This window comes from Pseudorasbora parva, chromosome 13 (genome assembly GCF_024679245.1).
Source record: "Pseudorasbora parva isolate DD20220531a chromosome 13, ASM2467924v1, whole genome shotgun sequence".
Classification (NCBI taxonomy): Eukaryota; Metazoa; Chordata; class Actinopteri; order Cypriniformes; family Gobionidae; genus Pseudorasbora; species Pseudorasbora parva.
The window spans coordinates 40,457,523-40,479,527 of NC_090184.1; the positions used below are offsets into that span (position 1 = coordinate 40,457,523).

The window sequence follows — 22,005 nt, forward strand, 5'->3', positions numbered from 1 at the left end:
TTTTTCTTATGCTCTATAGTCTATACAATGACAAGAAAAATACTACATTTACAAAAAAATGTGTCTGGTTCTCAGGACGATATGGCATAAAATGTCACAACTGAACCGGCCAATAAATCATCAGTTTTTAGGTACATTTAATCACATAATGGTCTATTACAGCAAAAATAGAAAAGGTAACATAATCAAGCATAATTTTGGCTAATATATTTTAATTATGTAGCCTATATAAAATGACTCCATATGTTAACCTGGCCTGACTTATTAAAGGGCAATTATTAAAATACTCTTGTCTGAAGAAAATACCTTAAATTTTTTACGCTAATGTGGTTTTATTTGCTCATTGAGCCATAATGAAAACTTAAATGATATTAGAAATGTTGATTTTAGAATATAACAAAAAGGATTAATTAAAGAGGAGAAAGAAACAGGGAGCCATGTGGCATGTTAGTTGTGCTGTAAATCCTAAACTGCTCCTAGATGGGGTCCTGACACGGGGGACCGTGAAGAAAGGACTGGCTGGAGGAGTCAAAGGGAAAAGGAAGATGTTCTCTTTTTCTTTGCAATGTCGGTTTGGAGTTATCAGAGGAAGGATTAAAGGTAAGACATGTAAGAGAATGTGCCTTAGGTGTGTGACCTTTACATTTGAGTGGGTGTGTGGTAATGTTTGTACAGGTAATGGGTGAATAAGGGATGCCAAGTGCAATTATTAAAATACTCTTGTCTCAAGAAAATACCTTTAATTTTTTATGCTAATGTGGCTTTATTTGCCCATTGAGCCATAATGAAAACTTGAATGATATTAGAAATGTTGATTTTAGAATATAACAAAAAGGATTAATTCATTATTTGGATATTTGAGTGAGGCAAATAACTTTTGGCAGCTTTTTTAATGTGACAGCTAGCCCAGTCTCCCCACCATTGTATTGTATAGTTACCATATTATGTACAAATACCAGGATTTTTAAACATCCTATAGTAGTTTTTGGACTATATTGTTAGTGTGTTGTCTCTCCTGTGTTTCAGGCAGCCTGTGTCTCTGTAGCAGGCCGTTTCAGTCCATCTGTCTCCTCTCTGGGCAGCCAACAAACACACTCGCACCCCAACGGTGTCACCAGCCCTGCCCATTACATTTAACTGGATTTGTTATTAAGTTATACCCAGATTTCCATGACATGACTTCAGCCGTGTTTCTCTGAAACCCTCAAATCTGAGTAAGCCACAGGATTTCTGTACAGCTCTTCCAAGATGAAGAGAGAGGGTAGAGGAGAAAGATAAGAGAGGAAGAGACCCAAAGGAAACACTAGGTTGAAGATCTGTGTGGAACAGGCAAGAGGAGAAAGAAACAGGGAGCCATGTGGCATGTTAGTTGTTCTGTAAATCCTAAACTGCTCCCAGATGGGGTCCTGACACGGGGGACCGTGAAGAAAGGACTGGCTGGAGGAGTCAAAGGGAAAAGGAAGATGTTCTCTTTTTCTTTGCGATGTCGTTTTGGAGTTATCAGAGGAAGGGTTAAAGGTAAGACATGTAAGAGAATTTGCCTTAGGTGTGTGACCTTTACATTTGAGTGGGTGTGTGGTGATGTTTGTACAGGTAATGGGTGAATAAGGGCTGCCAACTCTTACGAAATCGACACTGTTCTCACGCCACACATCCATTTTCTCATACAGAGCAAAGAGGACACAGACAATAGAGATCAGGTTACTTGTGTATGAAAAAAAAGTCTCAGCTTTCAAATTCTCTTAATTTTATTAAGAAATTCAAACAATGAACACTGTTTTGGTGCTCTTAAACTTAATGTTTTTGGGACTTGTTTCGCCAAAACAAGTTTGTTTTTTACACCCGCCTATTCCCTTTCCATAATTCTCACTCCAAGCTAAACTCAAAATTTGGCAGCCCTATATGTAAAGCTGCTGTATACATTATGAGCAATCATGCTGAAGTGATTGTGTCTGTAATTTTTCAAAATAAGTTTATGTTTTTTCTTGGTGTGTGTCTGAGAAATGAATGCAAGATCTGTTATCCTAAATCAGGGGAAGTGATCTGCAAAACAACATCTGGCCACACGGGGGCTGTATTGTGTAAAATGACTCCGCAGGCTTAAAGTAACCCCCAAAATATTATTTTACCATATTCTTGCCACTACTTTAGATCACAAAGTATCAATTATTTGTTATTTTTTTACTGCAGTGTATATATATATATATATATATATATATATATATATATATATATATATATATATACCGTATACTGCAAAAAACTCTGTAAAAATAGGGCACAATGTACTGTATAAATATGAAGGAATTTTCTGTATTGTTTTTTAAAGGTATTTTACCTGTATTTTGATTTACACATTGCATTAGTTTGTGTTTTAAGGGTTAACGGAAATTTCCGTAAAATTACTGGATAATGTATTGGCAGAAAATTTCCAGTACATTTTCTGTTTTTATTTTTTACAGTGTATATATATATATATAATAGATTTTAAGGATATATGTGCTCATATATTAAAATATTAACTGAAAATATTTGGAAAAATATCTTTTCTTTTGTTTTGTTGAAACTCTCATGTCATCAAGACTGCCTTTATTTGATGAAAAATACAGTAAAATTAATAATATAATATTGTGAAAAGTAATATTGTGAAATTTTATTTCAATATAAAATAAGCTGACTATTCAGCATCATTACTGCAGTCTTCACATTATCCTTCAGAAGTATTTCTAATTTAATAATATTTCACAATATTACTTTTTAACTGTATTTTTGATAATAAATGCAGCCTGGTGATCATAAGAGACTTCTTTCAGAAACGTTAAATTTATTCCAAACTTTTGACTGGTATAGAACACAAAGTCTCTCCTCTGTGGATTGTCAGCGTGACTTGTTGAATGTTGTGTATGTGTTGTGTGTCATCTGTTGGAGAAGGAACTTATTTCTAGCCTAGAAATCTAGACGCACCCTAGCGGCAGCAAATCTAATCTGCCCGCGAGTGTCGTCTAGCAACTCTCAATACCCTTCTGAGCTGTAACCGCCAAACTCTTGTCGGGCCAATCACATCGTGTATAGAGTCGGTGGGCGGGGCTTAACATAATGACGCCAGAGTTGCGCTCGTGCTTCTAGTAAACACAGAAACTGGCGAACGGCGGTCAATCGAATCAGCTTTGACCGCGACTCTGGAAGACTTGGAGTTAAGCTTTTCTCTGAGAAAAGAACAAAGAACGGCACTGAAGTCATTCTTAAAAAGGGAAGATGTGTTTGAAGTTTAGCCGACCGGATACGGCGAATGTTTGATCTATCAACGAGCTCTGCTTCACCTTCGTTGCTCTGGTTGGTGTAGCGCTATCCTATCGCGTGCAGAGGGAGTTTGAAAGACAACCGTTTATCCGCCCCTCAGATTGAGCTGTCAATGGTGAGTTTCCAGACCAAACATCTTGATGTGGGTCTGGCTTGTCAGGCTAAGTTATTTCTGTTATAGAGAGAAGAATGTGTGCAATGTGTTGTTGGGCGAGACATGTGTTCGTCGTCTCTCACAGACACATGTGTCTGTCAAGACAAAATACCCAGACCAACCCCAAAAAATGAAATTTGAGACAGATTTCACATAAGAGAGAGAGACTTGCTTTTGGTTTGTCCATAATTGCCATGCTTGTTTTCTTTGCATATATAGTAAAGGCCAGTTTTTAACAAGAGAACAACATGAGGCAATATAATGTGCAAGTTTGATTCTAAGTTTGATTACATTTTGATCATTATTGCTAAATCAACCCTGACAAGGGGATCAGGATATGTTTTATCCTTTATTTTATAGTAGCAATGTTGAAAATGTTGTAAAATACTGATTTGTCTTGAAAAAATGTGTTTATATGAGAAGGAAGAGAGCACAGCTATGACAATTATATGCTGTAGATGTCAGATAAATATGGCAAAAATTAGTTACAAATAAGCAGTCAATAATGTTATTGGATATCATTGACCAATCACAATCAAGTATTCCAGAGAGCTGCATTATAAGCCATAATATACTCATATTAAAGGAACACTCCACTTTTTTTTGAAAATAGGCTCATTTTTCAAGTCCCTTAGAGTTAAACATTTAAGTTTTACCGTCTTTTAATCCATTCAGCCGATCTCTGTATCTGGCAGTAGTAAATTTAGCATAGGTTAGCATACATCATTGAATCATATTAGTCCATTAGCATTGCATTCAAAAATGACCAACGTTGTTATCAAAGATAACATTTTTCCTATTTAAAACTTGACTATTCTGTAGTTACATCATGTACTAAGACCAACAGAAAATTAAAAGTTTAGATTTTAGACCGATAGAGATAGGAACTATTTTCTGATTTCTGCATAGTAGGGATGGTGAAAACTAAACATCTGCTTGACCGACCACCGAGCCTCATTAGCCGGTTAAAACCGGTTAACCGATTAGTTTAAAATATGCTGCGCTATTTAAAATAACAGTCATTATTTAGTTAACGTTGATATGGTCAACCATCGGTCAAACGGTCATCGGTTAACATCCCTACTGCATAGTAATCATGGAACTTTGCAGCGGTATCATGGGTGTAGCGGCGCGATGATATTACACAGCGCCTGAAAATAGTCCTCAGATAGGTAAATTCCAATGCAACCGGCACTAAGTTTGTGTCGTTGCAGATAATACAGAGTTGCAGCCGGCAAATTATGTTGTGGATTTACTGAGCGATTAGCCATGGTTCTCTGTGTTGGGCTGTGATAGCGAGTCGAAGTTATTCTACCATGATGTTTCACACAATACCAATGAAAAATAAGGAATGAAAGAATCAGTGGTTGACTGCGCTGAACCATAGATAACAAAACACCGGTAGATTCAAACAAGATATTGCGTGTTTGCTCAAAGCTGTATCATCCTCCATGGCTGTAAGTATTACATTATTATTTTTTAGTAGCTTGAACGACCAGATTGAAAAGCACTGCTGTTATCTTTAGCTAATGCTGCCTGTGAGTGTGAATGCATTCACTGAGTGTGGGGGTTTGTGCGGCCATTTGGTTTATACAGTATAAAAGGTTAGTAGTTTTGTTGTAGAGTTCTGGTGAGGTAGTGTATAGTTTGATTAAATTAGAATGTGAAATTGTCTGTATTGTTTATCGACACCGTTTCTATGGTACAAAATACAACATTAGTGATGTTGGTTTGGGTGTGCCGAGGCTTCGGAGCGTGTCTCCTGCATTGAAAATTATTTGGTGGCCACCAAAAAATGCTTGTCCTGTCAAAGCCTTATTTGATCGGTTTTTTGTGTGATTTATGAGTGTAGGTGACAGGGGCGCATGTTATCTGAGTGACAGAAAGAGCAGAGCACGTGCACACTCTCTGTCTTCATAATAACAAGCACCGTCTTAGCATATTTCATTCACATATTATGTTAGTAAAAATCAAAAGGTCGGAAGACTAAAACCTTGTCGGGCCATTTTTCCTTGAATTTTGACTGTTCTCTGACTCACTGGTTTGAATCTGCTCTCCTCGTTCCTTCTGCCCCAGTCTGTTCAGCCACACTTTCTCTTTCACATTTCAAAAGCTCATCTTCAGTGTAAGTGTTATTCCAATTCAAATATAGATACGGTTCGGGTTCTGCACCAAAGTGAATGTCTTCTGAATCGTCTCTCACAAACATCTCAATGGTTACAAGGCACGCTCTCTGTGCAAGCAGATCGTCAGTCTGGTTATGTTGACCGAAGTTTGCCTATTTTCAGGCGCTGTATAACATCATTGCGCCGCTGCACCCATGACGACTGCAAAGTTCCTACGCAGGAATGAGAAAATAGTTCCTAGCTATAACGGTCTAAAAAAAACGCAACTTTTCATTTTCCGTTGGTCTTAGTACACTGTGTAACTATAGACGTGTCAAGTTTTAAACAGGAAAAATATTGAAAGGCTTTGATAATTTTTTTGAGCACTGATGCTAATGGCGTAATACGATTCAATGATGTAAGCTATAGCTATGCTAAAAGTACTACCGCCAATACAGAGATCGGCTGAATGGATTCAAAAACGGTAAAACTCAACTGTTTAACTCTAAGGGACTTGGAAAATGAGCCTATTTTCAAAAAAGTGGAGTGTTCCTTTAAGGGTTCAAAACATGGAAATAACATGATTTAAAAAAAAAAAGTAAAACAGATTAAAAAGAACTGTTAAAGTATACTGTCAGATATAGTGATCAGATGGTGTTTTGATGTATATCAATAATGAAGATCAATCACTTCTATATCAATAATGAAGGTCAATCACTTATACTTTGTACGATTAAAATTAAGTACCGTGGTAACATGGTACAGTGATATTTTCAAATGTTAAAACTATGGTACTTCCAAGTATACAATGCTACTAAAATGCATTTGTTTGATTGTGTGGTATCATATTGGTATCATATTTATTGAATCAGTACCATATGGTATTCTATAAAATGTTTTGATAATGTTTTTCAAAAGTGTTTTTCAAATATCCTAAATATAAAAGTACTATATATTAATTTGGTGGGTTTAAATTAGTTTTTATTGTGAAATATGATTATCATTTTTAAATAACCATTTCCTATTTGAATATTTGTTAAAGTATATTTTATTCCTGCGCTCAAAGCTAAATTTTCAGCATCATTACTCCAGTCTTCAGTGTCACATGATCTTTCAGAAATCATTTTAATGTGATTATTTGCAGCTCAAAAACATTTCTGATTATTATCAATATTGTAAAGAGTTGTGGTGCTGCTTAATGTTTTTTGGAAACCGTGATACATCTTTGTCAGGATTCTTAAACTACATTTACCATGGTAAAATGTTGCAAGGGCTGTTGAACACTAGATGCTCAGCTGCTAAATTAAGGGAAAGGGGCACGTGAGAGGGAGACAGACAGACAGGGAGGAGGAAGTGTTTGTGCGTGAGGCACGTGGGGCTGAGAGAGTTGTGAGGGTTTGGCTGTGCGTTTCATATTTGTGTCTACATTAGCTTGCTGGTCGTAAGATACTTATGTGCAAGACTGTGTGTGTGAACTGAGATGATTAATAGACCAGTGCAGGAAGAAAGAGCACGTGTGAAAACAGTAAGAAGCTCAAGAAGTGAGGGAGGAGCAGCAGAAAGGAGGGAGGAGAGGAGTGGAGAGAAGGAGTAAGTGTTCGTTCTGTCCGGGGCTGAAGCACTGGAGCGTTCGGATCCGTTCCCATACTGCAGCGCTGTCATCTCTGGATGAAATGCCATCTGCTTCAGAAACCCAGGACTGAATCTGTGCGAGCGGATCACATGTGTCGTACAGATGAATGACTGGAGACTGGTTGCATGTGCGGATTTGCAGGAGAAGGAGACGCCGTTATGCTGTTTGGAAAGAGCAAATTGGAGTGACAATGTCTCAGGAATAATCCTGTTCCACCACACTTTTTCAGTCACTCATTCATGCATTGTACTCTTACAATCGCTCACGTGTACCTTGCAAGAGATTCAGATGATCTGCAGATTTTCATGAAAATTTTGTAACAGGATCTGTGCAACAGGATCAGCTGAAACCATATGATATCCGAATCTTCTACGCTGAATGGATTCATCTATTCTTCTCGTCTTCCTCGGGACCATTGTTTTATTGCTTTTAAAAGAAGATTCTTCCTGTATGAGTATATCAAAGGAATCCTAACTGAAGTTACACATGCTGTGTGGCTTAATTGGATAGGTTAATATGTTCCTTTCCATGTGTCTGCTTTAACAAACGGACCATTTGGTCAATTTAGTTAGTTCCTAAACTGTGATTGGCAGAATGAAATCGTGATATTCCCATGATGCTGTGTGGCTTTAGGAAAGAGGGTCGCAACAATAGTGGTAAGTCATGTTGATCACTTTTCCAAATGCAAACCTTTCTTTTTTCATTTCATTTGTCATTAATTGGGGTCGGTAAGATTTTATGAATGTTTTTTAAGGAAGTCTCTTATGCACACCAAGACTGCATTTATTTGATCAAACATATAATAAAATAGTAATACTGTGAAATATTATTACAATATAAAATAACCTTTTTTCTATATTCATATATTTTCTAATGTAATTTATTTCTGGGATCAAAGCAGAATTTTCAGCATCATTACTCCAGTCTTCTTATTAATATCAATGTTGAAAACAGTTTTGCTGCTTACTAGTATGTTTGTGGAAACTATGATACATTTTTTTCAGCGTTTTTTTTTTTTTTTTTGTATGAATAAAAAGAAAACAGCATTTGAAATATTTTGTAACATTATGTCTTAACTGTAACTTTTGATCAATTGAATGTGTCCTTGATAAATAAAAGTATGAATTTCTTTAATTAATTACTAATATTAAAAAAAATTGTACTGACCCCAAATTTTTGCAAAATGCAAATATTTTTACACCTGGCTCCTTTAGGTATCAAGGTTACCCTTTCAAAAAAAGTACTACGGTGGTACTATTGTATCCAGTGGTATTTACCGTAGAACTGAATGAATCATTACCGGTAATTTTGTTTGTGTAAGTTTAGGTTTGAAATGATTTCGTCTTGTACAGTTAATCCTATCTTCTTTACAGACAGCAAAAAATAAATTCTATTCATAATTTTTCTTTAAATCCCATTAACCATTAATAATGTTCTTTTTGCCAGAGGATCTGCTGTCCTGCAGGTCCACTATGGTCCTCTGTGCAGTTGTCTGTATATTGGGCCCCTTGGGTCAGGGTAGAGGAGGCCCCCCATTTATTAATTTTATCCTGGGCCGTGTGGTTTTCAGCTCCAGCCCTGCTGGTACTGGAAAAGCCTTTTCAGAGCTGAGCGAGGGGTGACAACTGGGGCCGCTGTGGCCTCTATAAATAAAAGCCTGAAAATAGGCCCTGAGCTTCCATTTGCATTGTTAGAACATCATCCGTTTAACCTACATCAGGGATTGGTGTCAACACAACCAGGGCCGCTGGAGTGGCTTGCTCCAAATTAGTTTTAGAGTTTTAATAGACTTGGAAAATTGAGTTATCCTGACCCATAATGACAGTTTTACTCTGCTGTGACTTTCAGAGCTGATGCTGTGTGTGTGAGTTATATAACAACCGCTGATTTTGAATACTCATGTATGTGTGTTTATTGACTGTTAGAGCAGTGGTGTGATGTTTTGGGCCTATGATTTGGGCCTAAGCCTGGGTGATGTTGGTTTGTTTAGCCTTTTGGCCTAAAGGGCAGCTGAACCGTCTTTACTGGCTAAAAGGAGATTTATAGGTAGTTAACGCTCAGGTAGGACTAGCATGTTAGATTGGCTGACCTTTATTTATTGAGTAGCACACAAATTGCCTCTACATCAAGCTCTTAAGCTCTAATTCATGCCAATTTCAACCAGGCACCTAACGTTTCATGGAGTATATAAACAATGTGTTGTCAGATGGATCGGGAAGCTTCATGGTTTAAAAACTAATGTAAATTAAGCACTGCTAATACATTACCATTCAAAATGTTGGAGTCAGTGATAAAAAAAGAAAATAAATTAATACTTTTATTCAACAAAGATTCATTAAATTGATCAAATGACAAAATACATTTATAATGTTTCAAAAGATTTGTATTTCAAACAAATTCTGTTCTTTGAACTTTCTATTCATAAAAAAAAATATATGTCACAGAAAGAGGATGTGACACTAAAGACTGGAGTAATGATGCTGAAAATTCAGCTTTGCATCACAGGGATAATTACATTTTAAAAAGTATTGAAAAAGAAAACTTTTTAAATTAAATTTTAATTAATTAAAATAAATTATTTTATATTGTAATGATATTTCACAAAATTACTGTTTTATTGTATTTTTGATCAAATAAATGCAGCCTTGGTGAGCAGAGGTGTGTTTCAAAAACATTTATTCTACTAATCCCCAGCTTTTGAACAGTTGTGTATAGTCCAACGGTTTCAATTTTTCAGGTTTAGGAAACAATAAAGAGAAAATTCTGTTGTATTATCAGACAAAATTCCCTTAAAGTGAAACAATTTTCTTTCCAAATGAAACAGGATATTCAATTACAAAAACATAGGATAAGACTTAGCATAAGTACACAAAGTATACCTTTATATGATTTTTTTCTTTTTGTATATCTTGCTTCACTCAAAAATAAGTAAAATGGGTTGCAAACACTTTCATGCTGATTTGAGGTTTAATTCAGTTTGTAAAAAAAAAAACAGGTTAGTCCACATCTGATAATTGTGAAAATGCATATCCACTTTATTTATTGACTCATTTTGTGTTTCAGATGATGTTGCATACACTAAGGGAAGTAAAGACACTGCAAGTGACAGCAGCGGCCTCACCAAGAGGTGCAGTCTCGCTGGTAAGTTGGCATGTGAAGCGGCAGAACTAAACCCTGCAGATAACTGATCTTAAAGGGATAGTTGTACATCTGTTATTAATTACTCACCCCGTAAGACTTTTGACTTTTGAACACAAATAAAGATATTTTTGATTAAATCTTAGAAATTTCTGTCCCTCCATTGACCGCTATGCTAATACAATTTGACACTTCAAAAAGTTCATAACAAGATTGTAAAACGAATCCATATCAGTTGAGCGGTTGAGTGGTCCAAATTTCGAGACTCGATCGCTTTATATGATGAAGAGATCAAATTTAGGCTTTTATTCACATTTAAACATTCATAAACTCGCACATCATTTGCAGTAAACAGAAGCTCAAGCATGTTTGCTTGACATGCAAGAACCAATGAGGTTAATTCTCGTGTTACGCAGCACGTTTGAGCTTCAGCAAGAACCAATGAGGTTCATTCTCGTGTTACGCAGCACGTTTGAGCTTCAGCAAGAACCAATGAGGTTCATTCTCGTATTACGCAGCACATTTGAGCTTCTGCAAGAACCAATGAGGTTCATTCTTGTGTTACTCAGCACGTTTGAGCTTCTGCAAGAACCAATGAGGTTCATTCTTGTGTTACGCAGCACGTTTGAGCTTCTGCAAGAACCAATGAGGTTCATTCTTGTGTTACTCAGCACGTTTGAGCTTCTGCAAGAACCAATGAGGTTCATTCCTGTGTTACGCAGCACGTTTGAGCTTCTGCAAGAACCAATGAGGCTCATTCTCGTGTTACGCAGCACGTTTGAGCTTCTGCAAGAACCAATGAGGCTCATTCTCGTGTTACGCAGCACGTTTGAGCTTCTGCAAGAACCAATGAGGTTCATTCTCGTGTTACGCAGCACGTTTGAGCTTCTGCGAGAACCAATGAGGCTCATTCTCGTGTTACGCAGCACGTTTGAGCTTCTGCGAGAACCAATGAGGTTCATTCTTGTGTTACGCAGCACGTTTGAGCTTCTGCAAGAACCAATGAGGTTCATTCTCGTGTTACACAGCACGTTTGAGCTTCAGCAAGAACCAATGAGGCTCATTCTTGTGTTACGCAGCACGTTTGAGCTTCTGCAAGAACCAATGAGGTTCATTCTTGTGTTACTCAGCACGTTTGAGCTTCTGCAAGAACCAATGAGGTTCATTCTCGTGTTACGCAGCACGTTTGAGCTTCTGCAAGAACCAATGAGGTTCATTCTTGTGTTACGCAGCACGTTTGAGCTTCTGCAAGAACCAATGAGGTTCATTCTCGTGTTACGCAGCACGTTTGAGCTTCTGCAAGAACCAATGAGGTTCATTCTCGTGTTACGCAGCACGTTTGAGCTTCTGCAAGAACCAATGAGGTTCATTCTCGTGTTACGCAGCACGTTTGGGCTTCTTCAAGAACCAATGAGGTTCATTCTTATGTTATGCATCCCGTATGAGCTTTAGCAAGAACCAATGAGATTTGTTCAAACAAGTACCACTGAGCTTCTGTTTGTGTTTGCTGTGAACAAAAGCCTGAATTCAGTCTGTTCATCATATAACGCGATCGCGTCTCTTCAGAAAATCTTCTCTCAATTCATATGGATTAGTTTTATGATCTCTTTACGAACTTTTTGAAACGTCAAAGTGGTAGTTGCGTAGCTGTCGACATAGGCTCAGAGAGCTCTCAGATTTCATTAAAATATCTTCATTTGTGTTCTGAAGATAAACGAAGGTCTTACGGGTTTGGAACAACATGAGGGTGAGGAATTAATGACAGAATTTTTGGGTGAACTATCCCTTTAATGCTCCACATGAAACCCCTGCGCTGTATCAGATGTGTGTTTGGCGCTAGATTGAGACTCTTCAGTAAGGAGTTCTGCGAGCCTCAGCACACACACAGCGTCTCGTACCTTTAGGTGAAGAGACTGTTCATCTGCGATAATGTTGATATTTGATGTCGTCGGACCACTACTATACTCTCTCAGTCGCTCTCTCTGTTCTTTTCTTTTTATCCGCTGGGCTTGTGAGGAATCGTGTCAGTTATTTTGTCTCTACTGATTTACCACACTGACACTCGCTATCAGAGAGTCACTAACAGAGGTTTAACAGCAGTAATGAGCGCACAATTTTGATCGCAATGGCTGCATCATAAAACCTTCGATTAATGTTTCTTCATTTTGTCAAACGGAATAGAATAATTTCTTCCCCTTAATGGTGTCCTCATAACTGTTATAAGTGGGAATTTATTATATTTCTTTAACTAAATATTTTTGTAATTTTACAAAAATGTGTATAATATTGTTTGTGACAAATTTGAAATAATAAATGTAATTGTATAATAATAAATTCAACTGATATTAATGCATATGAATCAAAGAGAGATTTAGTTTTTATGTTATTAAAGTGAATATTCTGAAAACAATACACTGTTTTTCCTCATTAAAAATATAACTGTTTATGAAAGCTATCAAACAATTTGTCTTTATTCTGTCATAATTATGTAATTAGAGATTTTTCATCCAAAATATCTTCCCCTAAATAGGGTCCTCATAACTGTCATGAGTAAAAATGCACCGAAATTTTGGTCACCGAAAAAGGCATTTTCTAGCCTGACAAGCCAGACCCACATCAAGATGTTTGGTCTGGAAACTCACCATTGACAGCTCAATCCGAGGGGCGGGATAAACGGTTGTCTTTCAAACTCCCTCTGCACGCGATAGGATAGCGCTACAACCAACCAGAGCAACGAAGGTGAAGCAGAGCTCGTTGACTGATTAAACATTCACCGTATCCGGTCGGCTAAACTCTGAACACATCTTCCCTTTTTAAGAATGACTTCAGTGCCGTTCTTTGTTCTTTTCTCAGAGAAAAGCTTAACTCCAAGTCTTCCGGAGTCGCGGTCAAAGCTGATTCAAAAGACCGCCGCCGTTCGCCAGTTTCTGTGTTTACTAGAAGCACGCAAACGCAACTCGGCCGTCGTCATTATGGCCCCGCCCGCCGACTCTATACATGATGTGATTGGTCCGACAAGAGTTAGGGGAATACAGCTCAGAAGGGTATTGAGAGTTGCTAGACGACACTTGCGGGCAGATTAAATTTGCTGCCGCTAGGGTGCGTCTAGATTTCTAGGCTAGGCATTTTCAGTTTTTGGCCGAAAGACAAAAAAGGCAGAAAATATGCTGCCCAATTGATCAAAAGTGACAGTAAACCTTTTACAATGTTACAAAATATTTTTTTTATAAAAATTCAGCAAAAATATGAACATTGATAATAAGAAACATATTAGAATGGTTTCTGAAAGATCATGTGACACTGAAGACTGGAGTAATGTTGCTAAAAATTCAGCTTTGATCACAAGAACAAATTATATTCCAAAATATATAAAAAAATATACATATATATTGAAATGCAGTGATATTTCATTTGATAATAAATGATGTCTTAGTGAGCATAAGGACTCTTTCAAAAACATAAAAAAATTGTTGTGTTATGCTTGGTCCCCCCCCCCGCTTGTGTTATGCTTACTAATATACACTGCTTGAACATGGTTTGTAAAATCACTCTTGTTTATTCCCATAATGTATAGATGTATTGCACAGCCTGCTATATAGATAGCTATTCTACCATCTGTCCTTCATGTCACAATGCATGGCTACACAAGCTCCCCACGGGTGAGTTACCTGCTGTGAATGTCCATGTGCTGGTGCATGTGTTTATTGTGTGTGTTTGCATACTCACAGATGAGCAGAGAGGTGTGACGACGGTGGAACTGATTAAAAAAGAAGGCACCAGTCTTGGCCTCACGATCTCCGGAGGTTGTGACAAGGAGGGCAAGCCAAGAGTGTCAAACCTGAGACCAGGAGGTCTTGCGGCCCGGTGAGAAACGCATACACACCTGCTGATCAGAGACTCTACTGCCGGTAGAACATTTCATGCCTTGATGGTTGCCTTTCGACAGTTATAATTCTCAGTTATGCTTCATTGGAGTATCGACTCCTCTGAGTGTCCTTATGATTCTCTTAAATTGTGCTTGTGAGAGAAACAATTGGCTTTTAATTCATGCCAACATAGTCACTGAGGAGGACAAGTCCCCCCGCAAATAATTGGAAATGGCCAGGCCCCTACCTATCTCCTAATATTTTGATATTGTTAATGCTGCACTGCATTTGTTGTTAGGAAGACAAACACTTCATCCAAAATCAAATATATCCTTACTATATAGAATGCGAAAAACAGTACGTGTTAACAGAGTAAAGCGTCAGTGGTAGGTCATGGAATAATAACCACTCCAAATTACATTCATAATATACACATTCATAGTATATATTATGTTAGTATAGTAGTCATAATTTAAAAATTAAAAGGCATTTTTCCTGTTTTGATTTTAGCCTTCTGATTTGAACGCTCTGTTTGAGAGGGGCGTGTCTGCTATGAGACTTCAGTGTAAACCAAGCAGCAACCTCCTCCAGTTTCTGTTGAAGCCAATACTGAAGTAAATTAAACTGCAATTCCTCCACTGGCCACTAGGGACAGGCTCCAGAGCAGAATCTCATTGAGCCCCATGGTAAAATGTCCAACTTTAAAGCAGAAAAAAAGCATGTTTGCAGCCTGGTACAAATTGTTTTGGTCTATACGGTTAATTTTGCCCTTCCTGACAACTGTGAGGGGGGTGATTTTTTTTTAATAACTCATTCGTTTACATTATATAAAGCCTTAAGCCTCTTAATTTAGAGGTGTTAGTGAGGCCAGCAGGGGGCGCTCACCCCTGCTGTGTGGGTCCTAACGCCCCAGTATAGTGATTGGGACACTATACTGTCAAAGAGCACCGTCCTTCGGATGAGACGTTAAACCGAGGTCCTGACTCTCTATGGTCATTAAAAATCCCAGGATGTCCTTCGATAAAGAGTAGGGGTGTAACCCCTGTCCATCATGGCCTCCTAATAACCCCCCTCTCCTGATTGGCTTAATCACCCGGTCTCCTTTCCACCAATCAGCTGGTGTGTGGTGAGCGTTCTGGCGCAATATGGCTGCCGTTGCATCATCCAGGTGGGTGCTGCACATTGGTGGTGGTTGAGGAGATTCCCCTTCTATGTAAAGCGCTTTGAGTGCCTAGAAAAGCGCTATATAAATGTAATGAATTATTAAAGTTCTGCATAATTAAGTGCGTGGCTACTTTGATTGACAGGTGGACAGCCATTTATCTGCTGTCTGTTAGTCATCGTGTCACCTCAGCTCCGCCCACGTTCCGCCTCTTTGCCCATTTTCTGCTCTCCGGGTGTGACGCACGATGATGAGCTCGTCTGCGCTTCAGAACTGCTCTTCAGAATCCTATGTGTGACGTCACGGACACTATGTCCATATTTTTTTACAGTCTATGGTGTAAACGTCCACTGCTGTGATTGGCTGCTGTGAGACTTCAGTGTAAACGCCCACTGCTGTGATTGGCTGACATCTTTGCATATGAAATAGGTATTAAATGTGGAACTCTCTCGAAAACTTTTAGCAGGTTTTTACTATTACAGCTCTCAAGATGAACTAATCGTGAAAAGTGTTGATTATAGCATTATATTTAGATTGTGACATTAAAGTTGCAGTGATGAGTATTGTAGTTGATCGATCATAGAAATGTTGGGCGCATGAATGCAGTGATCTCCTCATTACACACTAACGAATGCTTTCATCATAACTAACAGTGCGAACACGATGTAAATACGAGATTTGTTGATTATTATGGGGGTCCAGAACTTTGTTCTGGTTGACAGCTCCAGCGATTGTAAAGGGAACATTCTTTGATCGCTTTTTATATATATAATTTAATCACAGTTTAAAAACAGATTATTTTCATCCTACTAAGACAAACAATGTTAAGCTGAGCGTCACTGGTTTGATTTACTGACTCATAGACAATGAAACATCAGACTGTACATGAATCAGTACAAATCAGAAATCACTGATCAGGTGTTAGAATTAACATGTTGAGTCCATATTGTAAAAATCTGTTTGCAAATCCTGTGCTGAAATTGTGACTGATTTACCAAAGAATCCACAGTGAAATGTACCGAATACAAATAAATAATGCTCAACTGAGACTGACATTGTTGAACATAAATAAGCACATTCCTAGCATTAGATCCCTTATCATTACCCCTTTAGGTAATGATAGTTTTAGTCCAGAGATCCTGTACCGCTCTTCTCTCCTCATCATCTCACTAACAGACCAGTGGGCGGGGCCAAAGTTGTGATGATGATGTAAGCATTGATCTTCTTCTGCAGTGGTGGTCTTTGGGCTTGGTTAAAATAAAAGCTGTTCTTAGACTAACAAGGAAGTTTTCAGTTCTGAAACTTACATAATATTATAATATGATGACCTCATGTATGTCAAAAGCTCAAGGAAAATTTTATTTGATTATGACTTCTTTAATTGATCAATTTCAATTATGACTGAATGTGACGAGACAAGTGACATGAAAGTTGTGCATTTTTGACATATTAGACATACAAACAAGAGTGAATGTGTGCATATTTTTAAGTAAAATATTATTTGCAAAGAGTTTAAATGGCTTCACACCTAAATGCTACAATTAGACCTTGAACTTATTTCAGCATTCTTATTTATTTTTTATTCCCTTAAATGCCTTTTAATCCTATATGTCATTTCTTTATACAAAAAGACCCCCCCCCCCCCACACACACACACACACACACACACACCAACACCACATTGCATGTGGTCGATTCAAATTAGGCAAAATGTGAATAAAGACTACAATAGTATCTCAATGATAGTGAAATAGCAATGGCATAGTATGTTTATTCAGCTCTTTAACCTCGGGATCTGAGCTGCTCTTGTGTGTGTATGTGTGTGTGTGTGAGTGCGTGTGTGTGTGTGTGTCCTCAGGATGTGGGCTGCTCATTCACATCAGCCTCTAGTGTGACAGGCTGACGCAGTCCTAATGTGACCGCTCTCTCTCTGTCACACACACACACACACACACACACACACACACACACACACACACACACACACACACACACACACACGAGGAAGATTGTAGCTGAATGGTCGTGCTGACCTGTAGGCAACCACAGGATTGATGTGCATATTCCTGCATGCAGAGATGCAGCCAGGTGATATACACCTTGTGAGTTTACAGCTAATGCTTTTATACTATCCGTTTATCTAGTGTAGATGTGCAAGCTTGTAATTAGTATGTGTGTTAATGCTGTTTAACTCCAGTGCATAATTATGCAGAATCACAAAATGATGTGTTTGGTTTTGCCTTTGGTTGTGTGCTCACGTGTAAATTAAGTACTCTTGTGTGTTGCCATTGTGTCGGTTCTGAGTGTGTGTGCCGTTGTCTCAGTTAATGCGATGCTTACAGGCAAAATCCCAGTGCTGGGTGACAGCAGCGGCTTAAATTAGCTTCTACAACAGCACACGAGGAGTCAGCTCTGCTAACATCACACATATATACACTCACACAACACAGGTACCTGCTGCACAACACAGACACACACCTTTCTGCAGCAGATGTAGTATGCTGAGGATTTGCCAGTTAGTAGTTAGTGCAGCTGTATTATATGCAATTAATATTGTGAATGAAATGGTTAAAGGCCATAACAATCTGATAACGTGAATGTCATTGCCAATAGTATATTTTTATACACTACTGTTCAGTTTGGGGTTGGTAAGATTTTTTTAAAGATGTTTTTGAAAGAAGTCTCTCATCCTTACCTGTATTTATTTGATTAAAGCATTAATATTGTGAAATATTTAAATTTAAAATAACTATTTTCAAATTGTAATATATTTTAAAATATATTTTATTCCTGAATTTTCAGCATCATTACTCCAGTCTTTAGTGTCACATGATCCTTCAGAAATCAACATACTTTCTTGCTGACTAAAAGTATTAATTTTATTTGAAATAAAAAAAATTATAATCACACTAGCCCCAAATGTATGAACTGTTGTGTATGTTTTGCTTGTACATTTCTGTATATATTTCTTATGAGAAACAGTATATGGTTACAATTGTGATGCTTAATATGACGGCTAAATACATAATTCTTAATATAATGGCTGAGGGAAAGCCTTTTAGCTCGAAGAGCCACTTGTTTTGAGGTTTTGTGTAGTTTTTTACCTTTAATTTGAAATATTAAGAGGCATTTAAAGTTCCCCTGTAGTCGATAATTTGATCCTTTAAAACTCATCTGATAACTAAAATGACATTTAAAAATCAAAATAACATCTTAATGCATTACAATAGTTTGAATGTAACTTAATATAGTAATGCTGAGCCATGAATATACAAATTAGCTTAGACATCCAATCGCTCAACTTTACTATAGTAAATGCTGCACGATGGCAAATAGAAATACTGGTTTGATTTAGCCATAGATGTTTGAACCAGAACTTGCGTTTTATTTATCGCTCTCTACAATGTTGGACACATAATGGTTAATTAATATGATTAGCCTTCTGCTTGATTACATTATCAAACAGCTAATAATGTGTTGCCAATGTTACTCAAACCATATTTCCGTTCACCATCTCAGTCTGCCTTCTAAAAATCAGCATCCTTAGAAATGCTTTGAACATCTTAGAACATCAGTGGAAAAAGGCATATAGTTCATCATAACAACGTAATATACATAATTAATATACCCGCTATATTGCTAAATGTAACCCATTTTTCATATCAAAAGAAAAATATATTGGTGTAACCTTATGAGACTCCCCTGCTTCAGAGAATGGTTAATGATATGCTAAAGCCCGCCCACACGTTGATGTGATTGGATACAAGGTAGTTTGCACATGGTTTGTCTTAAAGCATATTAAAACACCACATAGACATATATACAACATATAAAACATTTTCTCCACAGGTGGTCTTTAATAGCATTTTCAAGATGGGCGATGAATGAGCTGACTTGCCTTAAAAGAACTTACTAAATGAAGGGTTTATAAAAGTAGCCCGTGTCATTTCATGAAAATTGGGCCTGTGCCAAACATATTTATATTTATGCATTTATCCAAAGTGACTTACAGTATATTGCATTCAGGTCACTTTTTTCAGTTCTTACATTCCCTGGGAATTGAACCCTTGATCTTGGCATTGCTAGTGATGCTCTACTGTTTGAGTTATTATAAAATAATCATGCAATGTAAAGGAAAATTTTGCTTTATCAACATACATTCATAAAAATACTTGTTGCCCAGATACTATGCATCATGTTACTATAATTTATCACTGCATATATTTAAAAAAAATCTTCAATCTTCCATATGTGTCTGTGGCAGGAGTGACCAGCTCAATGTGGGCGACTACATAAAGTCAGTGAACGGGATAAACCTGTCCAAGCTCAGACACGATGAGATCATCAGCATGCTGAAGAACATCGGTGAGCGTGTGGTGCTGGAGGTGGAGTACGAGCTGCCTCCATTCGGTACGGACACAAACACACTCGCATCTCCACAATTCAGACTGATTTTAGGCATACACAGTGTATCAGCCACCATATCAGCATCGGTCAATATATGTTCGTTTTTAACGTTAACTTTTCAGCCCAATTTTCTTATTATATATCAAAGCATGTTCACCATGATGGTTTTTAATGGCTTGAAATATGATTGAAATCCCTTTTAAGTGTGTACAGTTAAGTGCAACATGTGCAGCACAAGTCTGTCATATAGGCTACATAAAATTAATAATTATAATTGTGTGCTTTGGACAGGGATTTTAATGGAGACACTTTTTTTTTGTAATCAGGCTCTCAAAAATTTGGATGTACATTTATCGGCTAATATATCACTTAATCAACCGAAATTTTCATATCGGTGCATCCCTAATTAATTTGATCAAATATTGAAATTTAATTTTTTTATTTATTCCTGTGCTCAAGAAACATTTCTGATTATTATCATCAATTTTGAAAACAGTTGTGCTGCTTATATATTTGTGGAAACCATTTAGTAGAAGACCTTTTTAGGATAGTTTGATGAATAAAATTCTTAAAATAACAGCATTTATTTTAAATATAATATTATACATGTCTTGACAACTAGCTGGACTGGGGGTGTACATGAAGGGTCAAAGCCGACTTCATTTTTTAAGGAGACTGAGGTCATGTGCCGTCCCCTACTCTGTGGCTACTTTGTTGTAGTGTGTTGGGTAGAGGGTGCCCGTGTGGGAGATCGAAACGGAGTCTACAAACTGATTAAGAAGGCTAGCTCTGTTGTAGGGACTGAATTTGATACGGTCCAGCTGGTAGTGGAGGGAAGAATACTCTCTAAGCTGAGATCGATAATGGGCAACTCCTCGCATCCACTACACACTCTTGGGATAAGCTTATAGACTGATTGCACCATCAAGTCTGAGCATAGCAGGACGTCCTTTCTATTGATGGCTATCAGATTGTTCAGTGTGCTATGAATATAACAGGGCTCAGTATTGGAACTGCATATATAGGTGTATTTACGCGTATGTATTTTATGTGTAGTGGTATGCATGTGTAGTATGTGTGTGTATGCATGTATATGTATGTATGTGTATGTATGTATGCCTATGTATATATGTGTGTGTGTGTGTGTGGTTGTACTTAGGCCATTATTTGCATTTGATCTGTTATCATGGTATGTTAGTGCTCATTTCTTATCATATTCAGGTACTATTTCTTTTTACATTTTATATTGTAGATGGTAAAAGACCATCTAAGAGTGTTATTTTGTGTGTTGAAGCTGCCGTGACAATGTCATTTTCTGTAAAGGATCAATAAAGTATCAACAACAACTACAGTAGTATCGCAACAGAACTAAATGTGTAATTGGACTTTTCAGCAGAGTCTTCAGTAGCATTAGTTCTCCTGTCAAAGTTACCATATGTACATTTCAGTGTGTAGTACTATATCTCATCCTCCTGTGACAGTAACACAAGCTGTTCTCTGTGTGTTTAGCTCCCAATCCCTGCAGCGTCATCTCGAAAACTATCGAAGTGTGCTTGGAAAAAGAAGGGAACAGCTTTGGCTTCGTTTTGAGAGGTACAGAATCACTGTCTTTGCATTAACATCTCATGTGTTTTAACTGATGTTATGACCCTAGGAAAAATACATCAACAATGGCCTGAACTCAAGCTAGCCTTGAAATGATATTACAAAGAATAATGCAGGTTCAGTACAACAGTGTCTCTCAAACTGGGGTTGTGAGGGAACTGTATTATAATTTAAAATACCTGTTTTATTTCTGTGATCAAAGCTGAATTTTCAGCATCATTCTTCCAGTCTTCAGTGTTGAAAACAGTTGCTAAATATTTTGTGGAAACTGTGATACATTATTTTCAAGATTCTTTGATGAATAGAAAGATCAAAATAACTACATTTATTTGAAATCTAGAAATTCGAAATGTCTTTCCATAAATATTTAATGTGTTTCTGACTTTAAATGTTATGACCCTAAAACTGAGGGAAAACACTATTATTCAAAGAATGTTCCAGGTTTAATACAACAGGATTTCATGAGGGAAGTGCAGTTTTCCCCCAAACTTAATTAAATAAAAAATCATAAATCATAAACATGTCAAATTAAAATAAATAATTAGCACTGCTGTGGTGGTGTTTCAAATAAAACGGCTAAGAGAGTGATGGCAAATTTGATATCTTTCTCTCACCTGACTGCTGTGGTCCACCTC

The 22,005-nt window shown here is 37.4% G+C and overlaps 1 protein-coding gene across 1 annotated transcript in view; it reads left to right on the top strand.

Annotated features, from left to right (window-relative positions):
• The first annotated feature begins 481 nt into the window (after positions 1–481).
• Positions 482–22,005, top strand: part of grip2a (glutamate receptor interacting protein 2a) — a 45,845-nt gene continuing 24,321 nt past the window's right edge. The window contains exons 1-6 of the mRNA XM_067414411.1: positions 482–600; positions 1,027–1,518; positions 10,256–10,333; positions 14,059–14,194; positions 19,623–19,768; positions 21,275–21,358. Coding sequence (XP_067270512.1) covers positions 1,356–1,518; positions 10,256–10,333; positions 14,059–14,194; positions 19,623–19,768; positions 21,275–21,358 — 607 coding nt within the window. The 5' untranslated portion in view covers positions 482–600; positions 1,027–1,355. The remainder of the gene's footprint in view (positions 601–1,026; positions 1,519–10,255; positions 10,334–14,058; positions 14,195–19,622; positions 19,769–21,274; positions 21,359–22,005) is intronic.